This window comes from Pseudoliparis swirei, chromosome 16 (genome assembly GCF_029220125.1).
Source record: "Pseudoliparis swirei isolate HS2019 ecotype Mariana Trench chromosome 16, NWPU_hadal_v1, whole genome shotgun sequence".
Classification (NCBI taxonomy): domain Eukaryota; kingdom Metazoa; phylum Chordata; class Actinopteri; order Perciformes; family Liparidae; genus Pseudoliparis; species Pseudoliparis swirei.
The window spans coordinates 18703608-18731394 of record NC_079403.1 but is presented as its reverse complement, the minus strand read 5'-3'; the positions used below and the strand labels follow the sequence as shown (position 1 = coordinate 18731394).

General features: G+C 44.3%; 1 protein-coding gene across 6 annotated transcripts in view; it reads left to right on the top strand.

Moving 5' to 3' along the window:
- Nucleotides 1-27787, top strand: part of mpp7a (MAGUK p55 scaffold protein 7a) — a 129832-nt gene that overhangs the window by 24401 nt on the left and 77644 nt on the right. For all 6 annotated transcript variants that reach the window (XM_056434574.1, XM_056434573.1, XM_056434575.1 and 3 more), the window contains exons 2-3: nucleotides 5453-5621; nucleotides 18968-19086. In XM_056434574.1, the coding sequence (XP_056290549.1) occupies nucleotides 5585-5621; nucleotides 18968-19086 (156 nt within the window). In that variant the 5' untranslated portion in view covers nucleotides 5453-5584. The remainder of the gene's footprint in view (nucleotides 1-5452; nucleotides 5622-18967; nucleotides 19087-27787) is intronic.

Sequence of the window (27787 nt, the reverse complement as noted above, 5' to 3'; positions counted from 1 at the left end):
CGGCGGGGTCACATCACACAGAGAGGGGGCGGGGGGGGCATTCCCTCCTGAAAAACAACCCATCTCTGTCTTCTTCAGAGCGTTGAGCTCTGAAGACAGAAAATGAAAGGATATACATGTTCATTTTAGATTGTTGCCCTGTTCATGGTTTATTCTATCGAAAAGATGTGGAATACCTAGTCAGTGTTGTGTTTGTTCTTTGATCGCATATTCTCTCATTTCTATAAAAATCTTGCAATATTTTTTTAGCAAAGTTCTTGTATGGATGCTTACCGTGGCTCCAAATAAGGCCCCTCAACAACTTGACTTCTGGCAGATTGGGGAGGATGAAGTAGATTCCCATGACCGATATAAGAAAGATTCAAGAGTCATTGGACAATAAAACCAGATCTCCTTAATGAAAGACAAAGACAAGTGCATAACCAATGCCTCACAATGTTGCAAAAGACTGTACAGCATTGAGAACCGGAGCAGGACTGCCAAATAGATCTGTGGTCTTAGCAAGGACCCAGTGCAGATAAACTCGCCATATTGGAGCGGAGCAGCAGACGTCGAAGCTGGTGGCTGACTTTGGAGCTAACTGGCCCGTTAAGCTGTAACCAGAGCAGGTGTGACAGGGGTGGCGTCGGATGGGCATCTGTCATGCGTTGAAGGGGATCAGTGTCGTTCACGGTGGCCCAGTAAAAACCCTGGCCAGTAGCTGGCCTTCCTGTCACTTGATGTGGGACAATCCAGGACAGAAAAACCCAACACTCCAGCAGCACCCCGGGGATGTTTCAGTTGAATGTCAGACTTGACCTCTGCCGTGTCCTTTTGTAGCCTTTCCTGCATGGGTGCCAGATGGAGGCAGCATGAGTGCAGAACGATTCAGTCCCCAGCAGACCGTGTAAAGGCCTTCAGAAGTGACAGGTCTCCCAGTCAGTCATTTCATCTCCAGGCTCTGTTATTCCCGTCACTAACTTCATCAACGTCCAGCTGAGAGTCGGGCGACACCACCCCTAACCCTCCCAGCTGGACAGACAGGCTTGTTTTTGAAAAGAGAGGAAGAATAACAATCTTCCGCACCTCCATTGTGTCCATCCTTCTACTTTTCCATACATCACCTAGGGCTATTTTCTCTATAAATACTAATTCAACCACTAATTTCACACTCGGAACAAGAATAAGCAGACACAGATAGCGTTTCCCGACTTTCATACATGCAGATCTTTTGCTTGGGAGAGGGGCTTAGAGGTCCTGTCACAGCTGGATTATTTCAGGGTCCAGACACCCTGCAGTAGTGAAAGTTCCCACTAGATGGTGGCAGAACCATTTAACGATGTCAGACTTCACAGCGGCAGAGGATGCAATTAAGCGAGCCCCAGCTCTTGTCCTCATGGTGTCCCCTTTCTCCTCCGATGACCATCTGATATTGTGTGATCTGAACAGACATGGTTAGAACATTCTGACAGTGGGGAATGTTTCTTCAAGCCTGTCTATTATGATTCTTTTGGGCCCTCTTAAAAAGTCCCAGGTGTTCCCAACTCTGGGACATGCTTCTTGGCCCTAAAAAAGCTCCTCAGATGGATCCCTTGTCAGATCGGGGAATATGTGGTCATTCCCCTTTGGATGGAACCAAAGACCGAACGACTGATATTACAGCGCGGCATACCTAAAGAGAATTCATGTCCCTTGTCTTTCCTTATGTCTGTCATTCCAATCACAAAGCCTTATGACAAAACCGTGCTTTTTGGAACACTGAACTGATTTAGCATGGGTCAGTTCTCTTGGCACGAGCGCACTGACTGTTAGGTTCAGTCCCCTGTTCAAACCGGCCTGCTGGAGAGATTTTGTGGTCACTGCTCTAGGCGCCATTGCCCTTCTCTGCTGGTCCCCTTAACCTATTTTATTGAAGTCTACGAAGAGCTGAACGGAACCAAACTCAGATTTCACCAGGTTTCCCGTTTGCACTTTATGCTCATGCAAACGACTGATAAATCTGGCCTACAAATTGGCCCTGGCGTGACAGAGTAGCGGGGTCCCAGATGTCCTCTCAGTGGAAAATCAATCCTTTTTTTAAGTGCTGTTTGATGAATGCACCATATTTTCTAACGTCTCAATCCAGAAAAAAATATATTTTCCTGATTCGCTCTTTAATGGTTTGCTTACCTGCTCACTCAGGCATCTTCTAGACCGTATTGTCTAGATCACAATCCTGCCAGGTCATTTTTTGCGGCCTGCGACAGCTTGAAAGACGTATGATCACCTTCTTTTTTTTAAATATATAAGGGAAAAAAATACTGTGCTTTTATTTTGAAAGTAGTTTTTTCTGTGTGCAGTCTGTTCAATCTCCTTCATGCTGTGTTCATACCAAAAGAGAAGCAAACTCACGCGTTGCTTGACTCGCGGGAGTTTACTCGCTGGACTATTTGTGATCATTCCCTTTACTCGTGCTATAAGCGCCGATAGTAGGAGGGGCTTATTGCAATGGAAACAGTTCTTTACCGCCGTCCATGGAATAAATAACCACTCTTTCTGCTTTTTACATGTTGAGGAAGTACCACAAATGTCGGACCATCAAGCCCTCGTGTCAGAGTTCATAATATTAATATGATATTGTATATAATATTATCCATATTTCGCATCGAAAGGAGTCAGCTGAGGTGGTTCGGGCATCTGATTCGGATGCCTCCTGGACGCCTCCCGTTAGAGGTTTTCCAGGCACGTCCTACTGGGAGGAGACCCTGGGGAAGACCCAGGACACGCTGGAGAGATTACATCTCCCGGCTGGCCTGGGAACGCCTCGGGATCCCCCAGAATGAGCTGGAAAGTGTTGCGGGCGAGAGGGGAGTCTGGGTCAACCTGCTGGGTCTGCTGCCCCCGGAATAAGCAGATGAGAATGGATGGATGGATGGATGGATGGATGGATTATCCATAGTCGCACACAGCTTCTCCAGGAACTGCGACTGGATGAGGGCCGCTTCCAGACGATCAATTTATCCTCCTTAATTTGAAATGACGCGTTGATCACAGACGAATCTGTGCATTGATTTTGTATTGAAAAACATCTCTAGTTCTCCCATTATGAATTAATCTAAACTCTGTCTGTTTTACACACCTGGTTGAAGTGAGTGATGCTTAATGTTTTTCAGTATTTGCCGACTAATAAGGTCATCAGAAGCAAAGTTAATGTTGTGCTTGAATCTTTTTAAATTGCACTTCGTGCTTAAATATTTTGAGTTTGTGGATAAAAGGTTGTTCCTCAGGACAATGATTTGTTTCCATAGTGCAGCGTTGGTTGTAATGGATTCAGTGAGAGAGCCATAAGTTACATCTTTTGAGGCTTTTTAAAACTACTTCTCACTAGAATGTTTGTGCATGAAAACACTGAGTATTTTTTAAAAGTCTGAAGCTACTGAATAGTTATGTATGTTGTATTACCTTGTGTCCTTAAGATGCACTTCTTGGTTTATAATGAACTATAAAAGGGGATATTTCTAACTACTTTTTTGGGGGGGGGGGTCCCAGCCAGACCAGATGAGAACCACTGCCCCAGACCAGTGGCGAACCACTGCCCCAGACCAGTGGCGAACCACTGCCCCAGACCACATCTGTCTTGTCTTAGCAGCTCACTATTTGTTGGACCAGAGTTATGTCCTTCTCAACTATGACAATAAAGCTTTGAACTGAGTTAATATAATAGCGTGCGTTTGATCTTTGATGCAGCAATGTGGGTTATAATAAATATAATTAAATGAAATGGTCTGCCGGGCCCAGAGGTGAGTTCACATCACTGCGTGTCAGACAGACGTGGTAGCGTTGCGCTACGTGGGCTGCAGTCTTGGCAACATTTGAGCTTGACCTCTGCGTGTGTTTGTACGCGCATGCGGGGGCCAACGACATCGGCCCCTTGATGAGGGCTCCCAAGGAGCCGGAAAGGGCGCAGGTGTCTTGGCGTCTCCTGTCTGTAGTTCAGCTTTAGCCCACTGTGACTGTGTGTCCACCCAGAGCCAGAATGTAGCTTATCTCTCTGCTGGTGACGAGCATTTTCGTCCGGGGAACCAACAACTAACAGGACCCCATGGCCGCACTGTCTCGGTAACTGAGCTTGACTGGGCCACAGCACATGGGAGCTGACAAATAACAGGTCATGAAGCTGCGTGTTGTCAAGAACCGAAAGGCTCAGACCTAATTGTTTTCTATTCTCCCCGTTTGGTTTCTGGTGGAAGAGGCTGTGACAAATGTCCTGTTCATCGGGAAGAAGGGCTGCTCTATTGTGGCAAAGAAGCTGGATTTGAGGGCAACAAATTATTCAGTAAGAAACAATAAATTATCTATATGAATAATGATGAAAAGTCACACCAACAAAGTGTGTTAAACTAGCAGAGTTTCAAGACGGGCCAAGTTGGCTCCGACATGGCCGCGATGAAGACGGTTGGCCCCGTTTAAAGGGGTCGAGGCGGGAGCAGGGAGTTCCGTCCCTTTTGTTAAAAAGCAGCCACCTTCGCCCCGGGCCTTTCCGATTGCAACGCTCCACCACGGAGGAGATCCTGCTGGCGAGGGTCAGCCAGTGCCGGGGGTAGTTCCCACGAGCGTACGTCTTGAAGAGGCCTCAGAAGCGTCATTGCAAAGCCGAATGTGGCACCATGATCGATTTATGCCGATTTCACTGGTTTTCATACTCTTTGCCAAAATGGTAATTTAAATTGTCAATGCTGCTCAATGCTCTCCAAGACGTGACCGAGTCGAGCCCTGGGAAGGGTGGATTTTAGCTTCTTCTCCACCTTCCAGTTTCCTGACCTCCAGTCTGGCTCCAAGTCTGTAATCAGATCTGCTCTGCTGTCTCGTCCTTATTACCAGCCGCTCTCCTCTTGTTGTGGTTCAGGAATTCACTGTACGCCACTACGTGTGTCGGCACATGTTCATTCACCGCAGCGGGGGTTGATTTCAAATGAGCCACAGGCTTTTCATCCGTGTTCTACATATACTCTCTTCCTGTCCTCGCTCTATCTGGCTTTCCAGTTGAGCGCCATTCTTTACGAAGCGATGCTTTTCCAAGCCCGTTTGATTTTTTTCACAGGTCTGTTGCATATGCCTGCTTACTTTCCCCATAGCGGATAAAGTTTCCCTTGGTTTCTGCTGGACGCTGAATAAAGCGCAGTGTAGCTATATATATATATTGTGTGTGTGTGTGTGTGACGCTGGCCCATATACAAATCAGGATGTTCAGCAGCTTAGGAAAAAAAAGTGTTGGGTTGTAAACACCCAAAGTCAACTGTGAGGATACTGTCAACACACACACACACATCGTTGAGTGAGTCATTCGCTGTCGATAGCTGGCATGTGTTTGCTCGTATGGCAGGTATTCCGATCCCATAACACAGAACACAGTGTCCGTCAGTGACTGACACACACGTGCATGCGGCCGCTCGGCCATCTCACAAGTGGGTTCTAAAATGCTGTTTTCTCGCAGGGCTCCATGGCATAAATCCTGCGCTCACATTCAGCCGGGCCCCGGGGAGAGCTGCCGAGGATCCCAACGGCCTGACGCCCCGCTGCCATTTTCCACAGCCTGAGGGGAACCGGGAAGCAGCCGACAGGAGCCATGCCCGCTCTGGCCACCGGAGCCGGACCTGAGCCAGGTACTGTGTAGACCCCCCCTTTCGACCCAGAATAGGAATATATATATATTTTTAAACAGAGAAGAATGTCTGCACAAAATGCATTTTGTTGATTTTTATTGACATTTTTATTTCGACCATCACTCAACATGCACAAACAGAAAAAGAAAATAATGATTGTACGATCCCAGTCTTGCATTAAGTTATTACATTTATATGCAAGATTGTGTATATTCTGGTGGTGTGCTGCCACTTAAGTTTAATTTAATGATTTGCACCGGACTTGTCTTGAGGCTGCTTTTTGTCGACCGGAGGGGACCTTCAAAAAGCTGCGGTTGGGAAAACAAACCAAAGTCCATTTGCACTTCATTCCGCTCCCCGCCAGATGAAAAACACACCATCGCAGATATTTACAGTTTAACAACAGAGAGCAAAAGCAACGTCCAGATATGCTGAGGACTGTGCGTGCGTTGCGTGCGTGAGAGAGTGTGACGTCAAGCTCGTCAACGCCAAGACAACTGCCAGAAATCACCACTTTCCCCCCCTCAGGACCACTATCCTTCTCTCAGCCTGGCTTCATGGCTGGCTACATCATCATCATCAACACACCACACCCACAAAAACACGCACACACAGGACCCAACAAAGATAGCAGGATAGAACAAAGGACGAAAGGAGGACAGACATTATGTCCCGCTCTGATGGATATAGAGCGTGTGTGCTTCTGCGTCCGGACTTTTAACAGAGTTGCCGTAGCCCCCGTCATCCTGGAAAGTTTGTGCAGACAAAGTAGAAAGCCAGACCGTCAATTACGATTACAGTCATTTTGGGCAATTACCGGCGGGGGCTCAGGTTTCCAAATAAAACACATAAAGACTCCTCCGGCCCATCTCCCCTGCTTTCCCCCCGTGATGGTTCTGTGAAGTCGGGTGTGCAGGTGAAACGCGATGAACGTTGAGGTGAGGTCACAAATACTTGTGGCTGGCCTGGCATCAGGACCACAGGGGAGGGCATTGCACCAATGATTACACAGAGCACCGGTAGTATGACTCTCGGTATCGTAATGGTAATATGGTTGAGATGACGGATCTGATGTATGTCATATTCATGTTGCGCTGCAAGAAACGCCTTTTCATCTCCATCTGTTCTTGGTCAGATCAGTAAGCGCTTGATACGGTCTAATAAAAAAAATCCCTCTTTGTAGATTCTTTAAAGTCCTGGTTGTAGATCCTGCTTCACAGTTGAGTGATGCATATTCTTTTTCAGTGTTCTAGTAAATGAATATTAACACATTAAAAGGATGTTCTCATGTCCTCTCCCCAAAGCACCAATTGTCAACTATCCTATCACATTGAGAATGACATGTTTGATCATAGATATTGTGTTTTTGAGTCTTTATGTTTAAGAATGCAACATTTGGCAAAGCAGCAAATAAAAACAAACTGATTTGAATTTAGTTTTAGAATAACAGTCTGCTAATATGAGTTCATAGAAAACGTCATGTTTCTTTACACAGAGTAAACAAACCTGGATTATTATTATTTTTATTATTTTTATGAACCTCAATTATATTGATTTATTGATTAATACTGGGATCACGATTATTCATTAAAGTATTTTAAAGGGAACCTCGATGGCTGGCTGTTAGTGTATGAAGCGGAGTATGTGTTTTTCAAACATCAATATCGCAGTAGACCATTCGTTCATTTGAATGTGGGAAGCCAAAATAGTGATCCGGGGTTAATATTCGATTTTACATTTTGCAGCCCAGCAAAAAAAAAAGACTTTCTAAAAGATGTAATCATCTTTGTAAACTAGAAAAACCCAGACATGTATAAGACATGTTTGACTCCTCTGTATTCAGCCAACAGTCACATTGTTCCCCGTTGTCTTAAGCAGTTAGAAAACTCAAAGCGCAAAGAATGAGTTGTAAAAGCGGAGGGAATCGTGCCTCCATTTGTTTTATGGATGGTGGAGGACGTGGCTGAGGTGTAGTCTCATTTCTGAGGACCTCATTCACATGGGCTGCAGCGAGACCCTCTGCGTACTCCTGGAGATTTGGCAAGCCGGCAGCAACACCTCTGCAGACGAGCATAAATCCACCGAGACTAACAATACCTCCTCCACATGCGCTGGCTGCCAGTAATCACAGAGACATGACTGGATCCTTCATTACACACCAACCAACCCGTGCTGGCGCTTTTAACATAAGAGGGGGAAATATTATCATTAATTGAACCATTCTTTAGTAGCAGCTCTCCTATTGCATCACCAGCTTTTGGATGTCTAGGTCTTATTAAAACACTCATTATTGGAGTGTTTGGAGAGCAAACACGTGGGTAGACAAATGGAGTGGCACATCTCTCTCTGTCTGTATCTGTCTCTCCGTGCCTCGGCCCAAATAAACAAAAAGGCCTCTGTGTGAATTAGATTCTCATAAATTAGACCAAGAAAAGTGAGAAAATACACGTGAAAAACAAAGTGTTGGAATACTGACCTTAATGTATGCCCACGGGGAGCACTGGATAGAATGTCCCGGTGATTGGTTTACTGTGGACTCATTTCATTGTGACCTTGAGAACTGCTTTAGTAGCAAGTTAATGCCGGGGGGCTTTCAGCTGATGATGCTGGCCCTGCTCTCGGTGCCTGAAACATCTTTGTCAGAAGAGACAGAAAATTAGCTTTTAATTGTGCGAGCGTCTCACAGGGTTATAATGGGCAGCTCGCTCCACGGACGCGATAAGTCAAAACTGTTTAACCTGATCAACCCCCCTCACACACACACACACACACACACACACACACACACACACACACACACACACCCACTTCACACACACAACTACACAAAGCAATGCATCTTCTCTCCAGGTCTTCGGTCTTGTTGAGTATTCTGAAACTGGGCACTTCGCAGATGGTGGAAAACAGGCTTCCGGACGCGCGTGGATTAAGTTATCAACATTTAATGGCAGGAAATGTGAAACAAACATTCAAGGCGCTCTTCCTCGTGTCCCGGCTGCCGGCTGCCGGCTGCCGGCTCCTCCTGGGAGCACAGCCTCCTGCCTCGGGGCTTACCTGAGAAAGAGAACGATCTCTCTCCAACACCGGAGTCTCATACTCTTCCTGTTTCCGGTCAAACCGTCACTTCCGGTTCCAGTCGCTTTCACAATAAGAGTCCCGTCTTGTTATTTGTCCGTATTAGTCACCTTCACAATAAAAGTCTCTTGTTATTGTAAGTCACTTCACGGAAATCAACCGGCTTCGTCAATCTATAATACTAACATACAGTCACTCTCATGCAATATACATTAATTCTTGCCATTTACATTTGCATAGAGTAAACATTACCCCTATGCTTCATAATACATTAATAACTAGAATGGGCACTCGGTAGAGCGCATACCTTCGCATATCACAAGATTGGGCATTGAATTATGAACATTTTGGCATTGGTTGCATGCCAATTGGACAAAAATGTATCGTGCTATGGTAAAAAAAGAGTTTGACCTTTCCATGACCTTGACCTTTGACCCGATTGATCCCAAAATCTAATCAACTGGTCCCCGGATAATAACCAATCATCCCACCAAATTTCATGCGATTCAAGAACATTTTGACCTGTTCATGACCTTTGACCCGATCGATCCCAAAATCTAATCAACTGGTCCCCGGATAATAAACAATCATCCCACCAAATTTCATGCGATTCGGTTCAATACTTTTTGAGTTCTGCGAAAGATTTTGACCTGTTCATGACCTTTGACCCGATCGATCCCAAAATCTAATCAACTGGTCCCCGGATAATAACCAATCATCCCACCAAATTTCATGCGATTCAAGAACATTTTGACCTGTTCATGACCTTTGACCCGATCGATCCCAAAATCTAATCAACTGGTCCCCGGATAATAAACAATCATCCCACCAAATTTCATGCGATTCGGTTCAATACTTTTTGAGTTCTGCGAATGATTTTGACCTGTTCATGACCTTTGACCCGATCGATCCCAAAATCTCATCAACTGGTCCCCGGATAATAAACAATCATCCCACCAAATTTCATGCGATTCGGTTCAATACTTTTTGAGTTTTGCGAATAACACGCATACAAATAAATAAATAAATACACGGCGATCAAAACATAACCTTCCGGCATTTTCAATGCGAAGGTAACAATATCAATATTCTCCTTAATATTGTCTATTATAATATCTTTCTATATGTATTAATTTAAAACATAAGACCTCTGCAGATGTTATCAAAATAAACTATTACAACTTAACAGTCTCCTCCAGACAGCTGCTGTTTTGTTATTTCTCCTCCTGTTAAGCCGTGATGGAGTTCTGTTGTGGGCTCAGTCGGGGACAGATAACTGTTACGCCTCTGCTACGTTTGGCTCGGCTCATCTCAGTTTATTTCAGCTCCCACTCTGGGATCTTCAGACAGTCAAACCCAACCCACTCCTCTGTCTGCTGCACATGATTTATCTCCCCACTGAGCTCCATTAGTAGCAAGGTTAAGTTTTGAGATTTTACTTTTTATTACATTGTGTGGGTGTCAGTGTTTTGCTGCATTTATACCAAAAACCTCTACCTCCCCCGAGGTCGACGGTGTGGATTGCCAGGTTGCTAAATGTTGTCCTCATCAGGGCATTAACATTTAAAAGCAGGGACAGAAAACAGCCAAAAGTGCACCCCAAAATGGATACTTTTTCAATATAGGATAGGATATATACTTTATTAATATGATACAATATGTGTTCCATTAATGATATTTAGATATTGCTGCGCATCCGTTTTAGAGACAAGTCTCTGGAAGGAAAGTATTCCGGCATCTTTGAGCTAGACGGAAAGTTCAATGTGACATGCATGTCACATTTTCGTTATTTAGGAACACTTCACACTCAGAATGACAGTTTATATATTAATTAATCAACCAATGCTTATTTGAGCTCTGAAAGAAAACTTAGCTTTTCTTGCAGGTCTCTGTGGCAAACACAGAATTGGATAAAATGGTAAAAAGTCTTCATGAACTGTAGTAAGTGGGGGCCGCAACGTTTAAAAAAAGCTAAATATATGTAAACACCTGCTGATGCCAGCCTTGCAACTACTTAAAACAAACAACAACCTGGATAATGGCAGCTCGCTGTCTGTGGATGAGGAGCTCCATTAATTGCTCCCAACGTCCCCGCTCTTCCATCACCGACCCTCAGCCGTATAACATCTGGTTGATGTCATTTGGAGGTCATAGAGCCTCTTGGAGTGGGTGTTTGCTCCTTGTAGCACCATTTCCTCCCTGCTTCTGCAATTTTTTGGTAGGTTCGTTTGTGGGGGAGAGGTAGAATGGTGTAGATATCGGCGATTTAGAGCCAGAGACCTCAGAACATACAGCACAATTTAAATCTTTCTTCGATACTAGTGGGAGATATCTTGCAATATATAGTTTTGGATTGATCTAAATGAAAATTGCTCCCGTTTTTGTCACTTTTTCATAAAGCCCAGTTTGAGCAAATTCAAAATAACCTCTAATTAATTATAACTAATGTAGTTTAATGTGTCCCCCACCCACAGAAAATGTCCATTCATGGCTGATGTGAGAGAGTCAACCCTTTGGTATGTTCTTTATTATTGTGGTACCACATTTGATATCCTGGCTCTAGACCTGTCATTATCTGGAAAATCTCCTGAATATAAACCCTGCGGTGATTTTTACGAGCTTCTGGCGTTGGTCCTGAGGATGTGTGTAGCAAAAAAGAAAACAAGACAGTCGGACAAGATTGTCCTCATCAACTGTGTTTCTTTGTCATGTGTTTTTTTTGGTCTTAAATATCTTTCAGTGCAAGCCTCAAAACTCCAGTATCAATCAGGCTATATATAATTAGTAGTTATGACTTTCTCATTTTTCTAAGAGAGCCTAAATTAATTGAACCTTCCACAGCAGCTGGATTCTCGCCATGTCTCGCGATCACGCAAGAATTGCAGGTCACACATCACACGGTAACCCATCGTCTTCAAGAAGTCTTTGTGTCTGAACCAATTGACCAATTGGCGTCCTGTGAGGAGCTACTCGCAGCTACGATCATGTCTTAGGTGTGTGTTAGATGACATGAATAGGCAACTGTTCATTCTAAACAACATTGAAGTTTTTAGTTTAGATGCTGCAATAGCATCAGTTATATCTGATCTGGAGAGTATTTCTTCACTGAAAGAGGAGCAAAGAACGACTTTAAAATCTTTTCTCCATGGAAGAGATGTTTTCTCTCTCATCTCGACTGGCAAGAGTTTGATTGACAGATGGTTCATGTGACCGCTTGTTACACAGAACCTCTGGTGGCTCAGGTTGACGTGAACAAAGACACACATTGGTGTGATTCCAGATTCGTCGTTGCTTGGTTTTGACGGACTGGTCAGCCCAATAGTGCTGATAACTCAACTACCGGCTGACAAGCCCCCCCCCCCCCCCCCCATGTGCCATTACAGTCTTTGCATGGTGCCCCTTAAACAATACACCCGAGACAAGCCCGAATCCTAGCGCACACACTCTGGAGCAGGCACTTCTAAAGACCGCGATGCCCTTTTATTAACCCTATTAAAGTTAACTGTGTTATTCCAAGCCGTACCTGCGTGTTCTATCAAGGTTTACGGCCCCCACACTGCATTTAAAGATAAGGGTGGTTCAACCATGCACAGCTGCGGATTAGGTGGGCGACACTTGCATGAAAAACTACACATGGAAATCTTGCGATGGGACAATGCTTTTACCAGATACGCTAATAACTTTCTGACTCCATGTGTGCATGTTTGTGCGGGAGCGTTAGATGAGCGATTCCAGCCATCGTATCCTCTCCAATCTTCAACTCCCCTGTTGGAAAAGGTGATGGCTCCATAATGATTCCGAGTAATGAGATGCAGACATTCCTATGATGCACTTATACATTCATACGCAGAAACACAGATCTATGTAAATCATATAAGATCTAGGAATATGGTCATATTATTTAGTTTTTTTCTGTCAAGGTTTTTCCATTCTGATGTCAAGAATCCAGAGCATCTGGTCTCGTCATAGGGGAAGGTCGGGGGAGGACTTTGCTTGTGGTGGTGGGTGGGTTCCATTTGTCGTGGTCCCTGGCCAGTAGCCGCCCTGTGCCGCATTGATACAGTACTGAAACACAACGATTTGTTGCCACTGGAAGAGCTCCCTGTTTCCAGTTACATCAGAAAGAACATTTCCACATCATTCTAGAAAGAAAAAAAAACACAGGCAAAGGAAGCAGATGTAAAAGAAAGAAACCAAGTGAGTGCGACAGAGTGAGAAACGATGACTTTTATTTGTTTGAATACGAAGATTTCTTTCTCTTTTTGTTGAGGTAGGATGACAACCTTCACTCTTCCCATCCAAGGCACACAGGCTACTAAATCGGTCACTTGCGGGCATTACATGCTCACTTGCATTAGAAAGAACCTGAAAACAGCTTTACGGGCCGTGTGCGCTGTTTGACAACCAGGTAGTGGGTTGTTGAGTTTGAGAGTTAGACGGCAAAAGATTTAGAGTGCAAATTTGAACCACACATTTTGTGCCACCATTATAATGTTTATGATAAAAATGAAGCCTTTCAGGTGGTATTGGCTCACCCGCCACTGACGTCCCTGGAAGACTTGTTGTAAAATAAGTAGCTGGCCACGGCTTTGGACAGAACATGCAGGCCCGAGCCAGAGAGTCTGCCCCTGTTCTATTGCCACAATAAACAGAGGTGGCAGATCATTTGGACGTGGCTAGGTTGTTGTGGCGTCTGCGTTTTGTGTACCGTGTTATAGGGAATCTAAGCTTAGCTTGCTTGGGTTGGGCCAAACGTCTGCCTTTCATCTCCATCTGAGGAGAAAGAAGTTCTGGACGGCCACTGCCTAACTCGGCCTTCCCACAGACATCAGGACCTGGCATCCAACAGACTGGCACTCCATCCTCCACATCTCATATATCTGTCTTCATCCACGGTGCTGTCTCTCTAATCGTCTTTTTGTCTGCCCAGATCGTTAATCCTAACCTTTCGTCTTTCCTCCATTATCAATTTGTCTCTCTTTCCATCTTTCCTTACATTATATATCATTTGTGAGTTGGAGGGAAGTTTATTTACTCTGACCTGGACAAGTTACCAAGTTCCATACTTAAACTCCAGCCACGTTGCAGGTGCTTCCACTCAAGCCTGACTTTTCTGCGGTGTGGTCGTTATAACTGTTGTAGCTGAAAACACTGCTGGCTCTCTGAGGGATCCTGCAGACTATATGCATTCAATTATGCTGATTAGACTTGTACTTTTGTCCCGGACTTTGTTTTCAATGTGCTGACAGCCCTTTGAAGCGTAAAGGTGTGACGAAGCATGGAGCAGAGGAAGGGCGGGGCACTTGCTACGTGATACTCAATGGCATGTTGAAAATGGGATGAAGTGAAGGAAAGGACTTTTTTTAAATGCTTGGCCTATTCTGGCTCTAAAATGCAGCATTTGATAAGGTCCTGCAACCTGGGTTGTTTTTGCTCCCCCTGAATGAAGCATGATCTCAGCAAGGACCGCGGCTTCTTTGGAGGCCCTGAAATGACACACGGGCAGAATTCAGCCTGCGGTAGTGAAACAGTCGATATATGATCGGAGTGCCGGTTGATTGGAGCTGGACCGGCCCACTGTGCTTGCTGAAGTAATTTTTCCATGCCATGGAGCTCTAACTACATCTTGCAAAAACCACTCGCTCTTTTTTTATTTTTTTTTACCCCTCCCAAATGATGGAGCTAGTCAGAGGCCGTGACGCTGAAATATCATTGAAGATGGTATTAGAGGGCTCAGTACCCTGACTTTTTTTTTCATGAGAAGCGGTTAAGTCTTCGGAGCTGGTAATGGGAGGCTTGTGGGCTTGAGTGGAGCATGGATTCCTGCTAGTACCTTCAAGGGCCAGCCTTATATATTTTCGCCTCTTTTACGGTTATATCCCAAGTAGAACGCTGCTGGACTCATTGTAAGTTATGTTTAAAGATCACATCGTCTGCTCTGCTAATGCGTTGTGTAATTCCAGTGTTTCCCCTACCATTATAGCAGGGTGCCCCCCCCCCGTCGACCGCTCGCCGTGGGTCCCTTTCCTATCTCAAGGGGGGCATCGTGAAGGAGTTAAGCTTAGGTCACCAACATGGCTAGCAGCGGCACTAGTCCCACCCCCTGAAGCTGTAAACCTAGGGGAAACACTGAATTCTATATAATCTGATGTCTGAAAGGTGAGGCCGAAACATTGTCATGGCCGCTTAATCCAGACAACCACTGTTGTGCTTTTCCCTGTTCCGGCTCCCTTTTAAAAGAAAAAAAAGGGTCAGGCACTTCAGGACCGAACAGAAACGGTCTGTGGGCTGATGAAATATCAGTCCTGTGTTGGCCGTGAACAAGGGGCCCTAAACACTTCTCCTTTTGTTTGGCACCTGACTCGGGTTAAATCCATCTTCCCGCCCACTGTCTGTCTCGACTTTCTCCCTTCGGGGGAAACGTGTTTACACTAGTGCAGGAGTCATCATCACTGTAATGGTTATTTCTTGCTGTTGCAGAAAGCCATCACTCCCCGGTGTTCCTTTGTTCTGAGTGTCATCACTCTTCTTCTGTCTGTACACATGCTTTAATCAGATGTTGTTTATGTCGGTATGTATCGCAGACGTCGTGTTCATTCACTGATCCTGGCTTCAATTTGTTTTCCCGTCGCTGCTCTGTCTCCGTCTGCCTTTTCGCCACTCTCGGATGGAGAGTGAGGGGGTAAATCAAACATTGAGTGGATTAGGCCACGAAGTCTGCAGCTGCTTCTCTTCCCGCCACCATGTTTCTGTACACATGGCCATCGTACGTTTACAATGCGGTGTTTGAAATACGGCGCTGCGAAGAAAGCTCCCACGTGTCGTCATTGCTCTCTTCCCCCAGCAGTCTGGTGAGCTTCACGAACATTTGTTCCTCTCTAAATGTACCCCTGAATGATATATGAAGGAGGTCAATAACTCATTCGGCACCTCGGAGAAAGTGCAGTGGGGAGGAACCTGAGTCGAAAAACCTAGCGCTCATTTCCTGTATCCGAACAACTTCATTTTCACGGGGCAGTTTGTCTTTCTTTGTGTAGTTCAGTTACAAGATGGAAGTGGGGTCCCCCAACATGTACATTTATGGACGGACTGATACATTTGTCTCAGCAGCCCATGTGGCCTAGTCTGTAAATTACAATGTAATTGCGAGGGTCATATTGTGTTGGTGGATTAAGCTCTGTCATTTCCTTGCTTCCCCCCCCTAACCCCTGTTGATAAGCAATTTTATGCATATCATTTTTATTGCATTTCATCGCCTGAGATTTGTGCTTTTTTTTTTCATAAAAGGGATTTGTGAAAAACATTTATTTTCTTGAACCGCTGTAGAGGTGTAGGCGTGAGAAGGGAAGTGCTGTTTGGCAGTTGAAGTGGTCACTTCCGCCGTACGAGCAGCTTCTTGGGGCCCTGGCCTCTACGGTTTCTCTGAAGACTGTTTCGGCCATCCGAACATCATGCCGGACGTCGGGCACGGCTGGGCCAGCTCTAGCCACAACAGAACCTCGTGGTCCACTACAAGACACTGCCAGGTCCGACACACACAGCCGCCACCGCACGAGAGGGTCCAGAAACGTCCGGCCAAAACAAACCGAATGAAGCCAGACCAACCCTGCAAAAAACAAGTTGGTCCACCCTTTAGCGGTTTCTCCTCATTTTTCCTCCTCCTCCTCCTCCTCCTCATTTTGTCTCCCAGTGTTTGCGCTGGACATGGTTTCTGATGTTACAGACCAATACGTATGTGTCCATACATCTGGCACTGGATTTATTTCCATTTTTTAGCGTGTCCACACAGTAAATTTGACCACCACTGTGGTCCCTCTCTGGCTCATTTCCTTTCTCTCCCTCGGTTTCTCCTCCTTGCTTGTCCAGTCGTACATTCTTACATTTAATTTCAGCTTTGCAGAGTCCTTGTTTAGCGCTTGGCTCCTCTGCAGCTCTTTTTCTGTTGTCGTTTGAAACTGGGTTTCTCTCTGGTTCACAGGGTTCAGCCTGAAACAGTGACCCCAGAAGTGAGCACTGTGGTAGCTTGTCTTCTTATCCAATTTCCCCGTTATGTCGATTATGCCTGTTTCCCATGATGCACCATTGAAGCAAATTGCACAGGATGTTTAGGTCGTCTCAGCATTAATAGGGAGGAACTGTTGTCAGAAGCAATAAAGAGTTGAATCATTGAGAGTGTATATAGGAGGGAAGACTCCGCACCTGGGACTCTCACTCTCTCTTTCCCTCGCTCCCTTCATCCCCACCTACTGGTATCTCACCACGGCCAATAGTAATGACATTACCATATCTCCCTACACACACACACACACACACACACACACACACACACACACACACACACACAGCCCTTCCTACAGCCTTCACCTCAACTCATGTCCACAATCATTTCTTTATATATACACATATAAATATGTGTATGTATGCGTATATATATTTATATATATATGTGTGTGTATATGTATTTTGTGAAATGTTCTGTTGGGAGTTCCGACAAGTTGCAAATGATGAGGACCACAGAACTGGGCGTTGGATGATCACTGAGGACAATATCACACACCAAGCTTGAGTAAAACCTTGTGGGGTCGCTGTGATGGCTGGTGCACATGGGTCACGTGGAAAGCCCCTCTCTTGTCTTTCAGTGGCTTTTTCCTCTCCTCCTTTCTTAACCACAAAGCTGTTGTAGTGGTGAGGCATGAGGCGCTAACACGGCACAGAGTCCGCATTGTGACATGCGAAACAGGGTTGGGAATATCGTCTTGACGCATCCTGTGTTCAAAGGTTGCATAAAACTGTCAAAAATGACGTACAAAACATTAAGCGGAGAGTGGCGCATGACACTCCATCCATCTGACTGCCCAGCAGGACATGACATGAGCTAAGTTAGTTAGCCGTGCCCTCTCCCGCCAAGCGGTCGGAGCTGCCAGCACACACTTGCTCTCACCCAGTCATAAAGCCCGCCAATTCAGTCAGCCAGTCATTCATCTATCCAAGGATGTCAACCATTGTTTTCAATCAATCATTCTCAGCTCCAAATGACTCCGGTTGCGTCTGTGGTGCTTATTTTCGTCTCTGTTCTTCTTTTTCCTCCTCCCTCTCTCCCTCCTCTCTTCTTCCACTCTGTCCTCTGATGAAAGAGACTCTCAGAGAGGTAGCCAAGTCGCTCAAGTTTGTTTTGACGTTTCGATGGCTCCACCGTAAATGTGTTTGGAATTTATTCACATGATCAGTAGCACTTTCAAAGGGTTTTCAACCACTGCGTGGTGGTTGCATTTTGATGAGTTTGAATCTGGAGAGGGGCGGGGGTGCTTTTTAATGGGGCATTTATAAAGGGGTCTTTGATGCAAACAACCCAGCTTGACGGCACTCTGTATGGGCCTGACCTTTTTAAATTGTCCCCATGGTTTTGTGGTTCCCAGCCACCGTGAAGACCAGAACAGAGCAGCAAACACAAATATCTGCTGGTACTCTCCATCAGTTATGCTCCAGGAGTCTGTTGTGTTTGGAAGGGACCTCCCCCCCCCGCTCACTTGCTGGTTTCGTGCTTTATCTCCTCTCCTCGGCTTAAACGTTAAACATCATCTCCCCAGTCTGGTTCTCCGTAAACTGGCTTTTATAAGCCGGGTCGGTACAACCTCGAAAGGCCTTGCAGATTTCAGCATGTGTTGATTTGAAATGTTTACGACTGAACCCATGCATTCTGTTTCTGCCACTATTGCCAACAAACGTGCTCATGTAAACACCGGGTTGAATGCAAATGCGAAAAAAGGATTTCATCTTTTAATATAAAAAAATATTGTCATCCATGCCATACAGCTTTCAACCTTGGTACTTCTTTCAAAACTTCTGTTTCGCAAACTCACGTGCACTTTACTCCAAATGCTATATTTCCTTTTCCTTCCAGGGACAAGTAAAAGCAGCGTATAGTTTGTAGCACTTTCAGGTGCATGTATATTCTTTTGTGTGTATTGGACATGCACACATAAATATGAAGAATAGAGGAAAATGATGTGTGTGTGAGCCTATAAAAGTGTGGGCCTTCATGTGTATGTTTACAAATGCATGCATTGTCTTGTCTTGTTTGCCGATATGTATTCCTGCACACGTACAGCAGCTATGCGCCGCTATGTATTATTAAACTGCAGATGTATGCACATCTGTTTCTATGCATGTGTTTTTTCGTGTGTGACTGTGCATGCACTAATTCCTCTTACTGCCATGCTGACTCTCCGTCCTGTCCCCCCACTCCACCCCCTCCATATCCCCATCCTCAGGTCTGTATGAGCTGCTAGCGGCTCTGCCCTCCCAGCTGCAGCCCCATGTCAGCCGCCCTGAGGACAACACCTTCCTCCAGGACATGTTTGGGGAGAGAAGCCTCCACTCGCTGTTCAAGGTAAACCAAGAAAAAGTGTGGTGGCTTGGGGGGGTTCAGTTGAGATGTTTTTCAGACTTTTATTCATATCATTTGGATTCTAATAGCAAATTCATATCCCACACTGTTGAGGCACTTCACTTTATACATGCATATCATACAAAATATTGATTTGTATTTCCAGCGCTGTAGAAAAATCAGGTTCATGGAAGTTCTTTAACCAGCATGATGTTAAAAGATGTTGGGATTTAAGGAACAGTAGTTAAATAATAAACAATAATTCAATTTAGCGAGCAATCTCAATCAGTGTCTGCTAATTTGTATATCTTGCGTATGATCAGAGATGTGGCCTGGGGTAAGAATGACAACACAGGCCACTCACACACAAACTTTCAACACACTGATATGCATTCACTACCCTCACCCCCATCCCACTCCTTCGCCTGTTTCCGGTTGCAAGTCATGTTTAAATGTGTGTGCTTATGTGCTGAGGTGTGTGTGTTCCTGCTCCCACACTGTACTCCGATACAAGCGCAGTCTGAGGGCTGTTTCTTCTCTGCTCTCTACCCTCATGTTGTGCTGTAATCTTTCATCCTTTAAGTCACTTCCGGGAGTGAACGCTGGTGCCTTTAGCTGCCGCTGCTCTCCGGTTGTCTTAACTGTAACTGTTTTAATGTGTTGTACGGTGACCTTGAGTGCCTTGAAAGGCGCCTTATAAAATAAATGTATTATTATAATAATAATTATTATTATAAAGCTACAATCGTGACGCAAAGAAAACAGACATCTTGTTGGCTACAGCTAAATGGATATCATATCGATGTTTTATACCTTCTCTAAAAAACTAAATATATATGTATATTTTTTTATAGATTAGCATCTATATATATATATATATATATATGTGTGTGTGTATGAATGTATATATATACATATATATGTGTGTATATATATATATTTATTAGTGCTGTGAAAAATAACGCGTTAATTCAATTCCAGGTTTAACTAGTTATTTTTTTTAACGCATTTAACACATGCGCAGAATGAGCTTCCAATCCGTCTGTTGTTGGTCGTCGGGACGAAAAAAAAGTCACTTGCAAAATGAGCTTCCAATACACCACTTCAATCTGAACGATGTCCGCTCTCATGCAGACGGTCGTGCTGTTCATCGGTAATGATCCTTCCGCAGGTTCACCTACGGAAACCTTGTGATGACTTTTACTTCCTGTAGATCAGGGGTCTCAACACGTCGATCGCGACCTGCCAGTCGATCGCGGCGTAGTGTTGGTAGATCGCATGACATTAAAAAGATTGGCCCGCCCCCTGACATGTTCTCTATAGCACGTCTTTGTTCTTTTTTTAAACTAAACGTCTGTTGTTGATCGTATCTCCACAGCAGCATGTCATTTCTGTCTCTTCGCGTTGCGTTAACACTTATCGATCTCCGTCTCGCGCGCCACAGAGCTCCGTGGACCGAGCAAAAAAAAGTCACTTGTCAATCTGTCCCCGTGTCCGTGTCCGGGCCGGTGAGGTTTCAGCTTTGCAGCGGTGTCCCCGCCGTCCCTTTCATCACGGCCCAGTTCATGAAGAAAACCCACACAGTCAGTTTGCCTCAGCAGCTGCTAGAGGAAGACTAGAGGCCTTTAGATTGTATCATGGTGGAGTTAATGGTTGACAAACAAGAGAAAAATGTTCTGTTTAACCCTCCTGTTACCTTACATTTACTAACATATTTTACCCTCCGGGTCAATTTGACCCCAGTAATTAAAACCTCCAGAAAATTATTAGAATTAATATTGCTTCCCAAGTTTAAGTGTGAGGTACTTTATGTTTGTTTGTTTACTACCTAAATAGCCCTTTAAATAAATAAAAAAGTTGATATTTCTTATATGTTTGACACAGTGAAAATCAGCCTGGGGTCAAATTGACCCCAAAGAACACCGACATTAAACATTGAATGGGGTCAAATTGACCCGAAAGGTAACAGGAGGGTTAAACATTCTGTTTAGGATGAAGATGTATTAATGTTCCATATGGAAGAAAACTGCTAAATAACTGCTGAGTTGCAGCACCATTGTATAGAAGAATGTATAAATGTATATATCCGTCTTTTGTCATAAATCTCTATGTTCTCACAAAATATACCGAGAATATCGGTAATATGTGATTAATCATGATTAATCCACAAAAACCTGTGATTAACCCGATTAAAAATTGTAATCGTTTCACAGCCCTAATATTTATATGTATGTGTGTGTATATATATTTATATATATATATATTAGGGCTGTCAGCGTTAACGCGGTAATCTATGTGATTAATTTGGCCGCGTTAACGCACTAAAATATTTTAACGCAATTAACGCAACTTTGTTTACTTCCGGTGTTCGTTGAAGTTTTTACACTCAAACCGAGTGTCAAACCGCGGCAGTACGGTTTAACACTGTTTCCGTTTTAAAAACAATTATTTCTCCGCGAAAATAAGGAGCATAAATCAGTTTAACTCGTGGATGAATCAGTCGGGTTTCCTCCTGCTCCTCCTTCCTCCCGTCTCCCCCTCTGATACACAGAGGAACAGAGAGGCGAGGTGTCGGGTGACGCGGCGCGGAAAGAACTCGTCACACGAAACCTTCACCGTGATTGGTCAATCCGTTTGTCTGTCAACATATTGGGAAAAAAACAACCAATGACACTCAGTAAATCACAAAGGACCTCCCACCTCACAGGTGACGCTCATTAGCAGCCTGTCAGTCAGAGAGCAGAGAACACCGCACGAGGACAATGAGCTTCATTGAATAGAGCTGAGATTGTTCTGGAATGTTTGATGTATCACACGTGGGTATGTGTCATATGCAAACACCTTTAAAAGGTGAATTTAATTTTTTTTGTAAAATGGAGAACATGAGCCCAGCCTCCAGAGGGTGAACGTGACATATTTGAATGTCAGTCAGTTACCAAGGCCACTGGTTCTGCTGTTGTTCAGTGGTAAAGATGACAGGACCAATGAGGTCTCAATATACTTTTTTTTTTTTTACTAATCTGATGTTTCACTGAAGAAACAATTTATCATCCACAATATTAAATACCTCGCTGGCACTTTATAGGTAGGAGCCTCTTTGAGAACACAGCTCTGTGTGAAGTTTGGTCTTTAAAAAGAATGAACTTCTAACTTTTAACTTTTAATTGCGATTAATCGCGATTAATGAATTTCAAAATGTGCGATTAATTAGTTAATTTTTTTTAATCGATTGACAGCCCTAATATATATATATATTATAACAGTCTCACTTCAGACAGACTATCTATTTCAACACTGGATGTGGATACTCCATAAATCTGCTTCTCGGTATATGTTACCCATCGTTACAGACTCTGTCTTCCGCGACCCCCACCCCTGATCCGACCTCTCACATGAAAACACACGCCTGCTCCTTTGCACAATCCTGCTTCATTCAACCTCCTTCCGTGCGGCCTTATTCAAACATCGCTAAGTTTATTGTCATTCCAACAGCCTACCCACCGAGATCTTCTCACTCAATCTCTGCCAGTGTAAATGGGCCTGTGGTACAGTTATTGCCTGTAAAACTGGATAGCTGCAGAGTTTGAGGAGAGGATGAGCACACTTCATATCTTTATACGCTAGCAGACAGGCAGAGGTAATGAATGTAACACATTCTGTCTGTCTACCCTAACCTTATTTTCACTTGGGATCCTCTGCAATCGGCAGCCAATCTTCTTCTTACTCTTCTCCTGCTACTGGAAAGTGAACAGTAGGGCTTTTGTGCTTTAAATAAGCTTGTTTGTCAGTCGCTATTCAACCAGCAAATACATGCAACTGCGTCAGCCCTGTCTCTGGTTCACTGATGTAACTAAGAATGCTTATTTGCTCAATTTACAAAGAAAATGTCTCTAATTGTCGGAACTACATTTGACTGTGTCCATTGTGAAAGAACACTTTTCTCATGTGCTGGGATGATATATTCCCCCCTTTGGTGGTCTGTCTGTCTCTCCAGCCAGTCATTATGTCACAGAGACGATTGAGAGAAAAATTGACATAATTTTCATCCCCTCCCTTTTGGGAGAAATCCTTTTTTTTTTAAAGCATGTTTGTTCAGGATCCAGGTTTGTATTGCACCAATGTGAGCGTGTAAAAGTGCCTGAATTATGGCATACCTCAGACGCTTAAGCAAAACCCCGATGTCGGGTCTTGAGGAAACCAGAAGGGTTTGTTATGGATGGCCAAAGAATAAGGCCTCTTGAACAAGGATAATGATGGGCAGGGTCTGGTCATGTTCTGGCTCTCATTCTCGCCGGCCCCAAAGAAAACACAGCATAGTGTGGGGCATATAGAGTGATGCTAATGAAGGTGGCATTATGTTTCTGTGATATTTAGCCAGACATAAGGGTGGAGCATTCAGTTCACCTCGCCCTCTAACCACCCCTGATTATACCTGGCTAAACTTGAGTAACTCAAAGAGTAGAATGTTTCAGTGCTGTTGAAACGCGAGTGCCATGTCCTCGCAGGCTCTTTATCTGGAGTGAAGAAAGCTTTGCACCAATCTTAAGAAGAAATTGTCCTTGCATTAATAGCAGATCATTTTCCTACTAAAAATATATAAAAAATACGCACAAAAAGTTAGTTAAATTACTATGGTCAGAGAAATAGAATGGGCTAAACATGGAGGGCAAATACATACGACAGGAGACCCAAACCAGGCCACAGAATGTGAGGGATTAGATATCCCATCTGACCTAGGAATGCCTTAAATGCCCTCAGGTGGAGCTGGAAAAAGTATCTAAAGAGAGGGGTTGTTATGGTGGCTTTGCTTAGCCTCTTAAAGCCCCACTATGTAGTTTTTCACTTTTGGCGCCCCCTTCAGGTTTTTAGGTATTTAGGTTTCGACTTCAGTGTCGTAAATACCCAGTGACGATAGATGCAGCCTCGCATACACTTGTATTGAGTTGGGATCATGTGTTGTCCTGTATTATAATATTATTATTATTATTTGTACGTGTCACGGGTTATAAAAGGTGACGAGGGGGAGGTGACGCGAGTTTTTTTTTGTTTGGAGCGCGCTGACAGGCGGCGGACTCAGAACGGCAGCAATCCGGCGACTGTTTCTATTTTGGATTCATACCAACGGGCGGGATCACTAATAGAAGACTGCGCAGGAACACTGTGAACTGGCCCTGCACCGACCGGACTAGGGTGAAGGAGCGCGGGGATTGAACGCGGCGCCTCGCCATGTTATCGCTTGGTCGGTCAGCTGTTTGTCGGCTTTGGGGGGGGGGGGGGGCGGGAGTACGTGTGAGTACGTGTGATCGAATACAATATTGTTGACAACACCAAAAAGCTACATAAAAAAGCTACCCTTATACTGTAGCTGCGAGCGTGGAGTGGCACTTTATGACATTGCGTAATCACTGCCAGAAAGCAGGTCGAGTACATCCGCCGGATGTACCGGGCGGCTGCAGAATCTTACATAGCGGAGTTATTTCCCCACAGACCCCCGATGGCAATAGCGGAGACGCAAATCGTCATATTAAAAGTCATTGTAGCGGCACAATTTTTTTCAAGCTGTTATTTTAAGGTCCAAAAGTTACATAGTGGGGCTTTAAGTGCCTTTGGATGGGTGAATATACAGGAAGAAAAGGATGTCTCAGCAATACCAACCATACCAGTGGCAAAAGGGCGGTGAGATCTTGAAAATAGTTTATGTATTTTTGTGTTGAACTGCTTACAAAAGCCAACAAATTGAGTTTAGTGATGGTCAAAAGCTGAAATGTCAGGTGTGTGTTGTGTATGCATAAAAGCAGAGTTGAATGGTCAATGATCAACTCCCTAAAATGCCATTCCAATATTTGAATCCCACTTTGTTCATGTGCTAGCTAGATGGTGGCTCTCATTTTGGGGCCTTGCCCAAATTGAGAGCCACCATCTAGAACTTTGTCACGCTTTGCATTTTTTATTTATTTATTTGTTCAGTTTATTTTCACCAAAAAATAATGACTAAATCAAATGTTTAAAGATAATTAGTAAGGCCCTAGACCCTGTCGAGGAAAACATACTTTTCATAAAGTGAGTATTAGGTTTAAGCTTATATGACCCAATTCACTGTTGCTACCGTGGCAGAATGAATACCGCCAATACGATACAGCAACGGTCATGTCTCGCCATCGCAGCCACAGAATGATCAAATACGTCAGTGAAACATCAAATAACCACATTATTTCCTCACCACATTGGGCATGTTTTGACCATTTTTTCTTCCGCTTCTGTTTTTTATTCAATGGAGAGAATCCAAGCTGCTTTTAGCGTCTCTTATCGTTAACGTGGAGGCACAAGTGGAAACTGCCCCGGACCAGACAAGCAGAACTATGTGTTTCCTCTGCTTTCTACTTGGTACAGAGACGTGAGCCAGCCTGTCAGCCCGTAAGCCAAATGGACAGACAGGCAGACATTGAAACATACAGAAGTACAGAACAACCATCTCGCCTTACAGCAGGGACCAACTTCAGGTGAACATGGCTAACGTCAGTGGCACACCATTAATAAAACCTTAATTGTCCCCTTCCTCTCAAGCCCCGCGGCCAAAAAATCTCCACAGATTCCACCTTTTATTCCACATGGCTGTGAAGGGGATACTTTGGGAATGACTAAACAGCAAAAAGAAAACACACACACATCACGTTAATCTGACAGACTCGGCAACCCAGGTCGCTCATGTGGAAACGATCAAGCCTCACCTGGGCAATTATGAAGAATCAGTTTCTGGTCATTCTGTCTGGAGAGAGAAAATAAAAGAGGAAGAGGTGTGAAAGATGGAAAAGGACACAAAAAAGTAGACCAACATGAAGACCTAACTGCCCTCATTAGATGGTTGGGACAGCCTCTCACATCCCTCCTAATCCTATTATGTCACAGAGATGAAGCAAATATTTTATTATATCATCTTTCAGCGGGGCTCGGGCTCGCAAGTTCACCTCATTTTGTAGACATTTTGCATCAGAGCTGACATGTAATGCGAACGCTGGCGTGTATAGCTAGCATAGCTAAAACAACGCGGACAGTTCCCCTCCTTTCAATTAAAGGGAGTTACTTCAAGTGTGCTTTCTATAAATTCCATCACACTCACTGTTCCACTGCCAAGTTCCAGCTCCACAAAAAGCCACAGGAAATATAATACAATATTAAATTTCCACCTGCCTCAGGTGGGACTCTCTTTAAAGACCAAGTTTCTGTCAGCAGGCCTTTAGCCAGGCCCCAAGATCCCTCATTTAGTGGTCAGTCAGTTTTCCCTTAAATGCTGCTCCTGTTAGTTGCTAATAGGCTTGGCACTTGCAACATTGTTGCACAGCAACATTGATGCAGGTTTGCCAATTTGTTCTTCAGTGCTGCAGGCCTTTAATGACATGTAAAGGTGCTGCAGCTGACACTTGTGCCCAAGTGGAAAGTTTCAGCTATTTTTGGTAAATGAGCACATTTTCAGACAAACTGGACTGTACTCCTTGAGTACCAGACTTGATATCCCATGAATAACTGGATCGCACTCTGGGTAGCCCTCCAAGTTCTATGACTCACCCTGTAATGTCCGTTAACTCTACTCCTTGACGACAGGCGTAGACTTGCCCTGTGGGCACTTATCTTATCCTTTCCACACCTCAAAACATATCATGCTCCAGGTCCCCTTTACAGGAGGAAGATCGCAAAAATGAAATTGTTCTAAACCTCTCACCCTGTCTGGAACGGCTCTCTGTGAGTCATTTAAGCCCCACACCATGAGCGCATGAATACAACCTGGAACGGCTCTCTGTGAGTCATTTAAGCCCCACACCATGAGCGCATGAATACAACCTTTCTAATAGTCTGGTATAGGACTCAGCCTTTAAACTAATACCACTTCAGAGATCCACTCGTACTGTCTGTGGTCAGCACGTACTGCGCACTGTTCGCCTCTGATGTCTTTATTTTGGGGGGAACAGGAACTCTCGTGGGGAGTTAAGCAAATACCTGCAGGCTTCTTTGGAGAAGGGAGCTTCCATCCTTAAAAAGAGATAACCTTCCTATTCATGTAACCTCCCAGTCAACTCATAGATTCATCTGTTCTTATTTGGTACGGTAGTAATTGTAAATGAAAGAGTATTGTGCAGATTCTGGTTACAGTGCTTCAACTTGCCATTTGTCTACAAATAAATCCCCCTTCCTTGCAATTTTATACTACCTTCCAAATATTTTCATAGGAGTTTAATAGTCGACAACAGCATAAAGTCGAAAGATCATGCTCATTGTCCACAAACAAGCGCCTCTGAACTGAGCCAGAAAAGCTCAAAGAACAGATGATGGATGGAGCCAAAGGCAAGGTTGTGATAGGGACAGGGGAAAGGAGGAGGACAACTCCTCAGTGCAAAAGATAGTCTTGATTATGGCGTGTTGATTACTGAATACATGGCTTTGCTTTGAACTATTTATACAGTAATGGGGGGACAGTGACAACGAAGAGAGGCCTGCATATCCACCAGCACCCATTTCCATCAGTCAGATGTCTGCATTGTTATTCAAGGTAAATCTCTCGAGCTATCCCACAACCATTGTTTCAGGTCTCTTTGGTTGACCCTGAATTTGGATTCCTTAGCAAAAAAAAAAAAAGGACTCAAAGTGAAACCAGAAGGTCTACATGATACAAAGCCAATCTTAATAGGATATGGAGCGATACACAAAATAT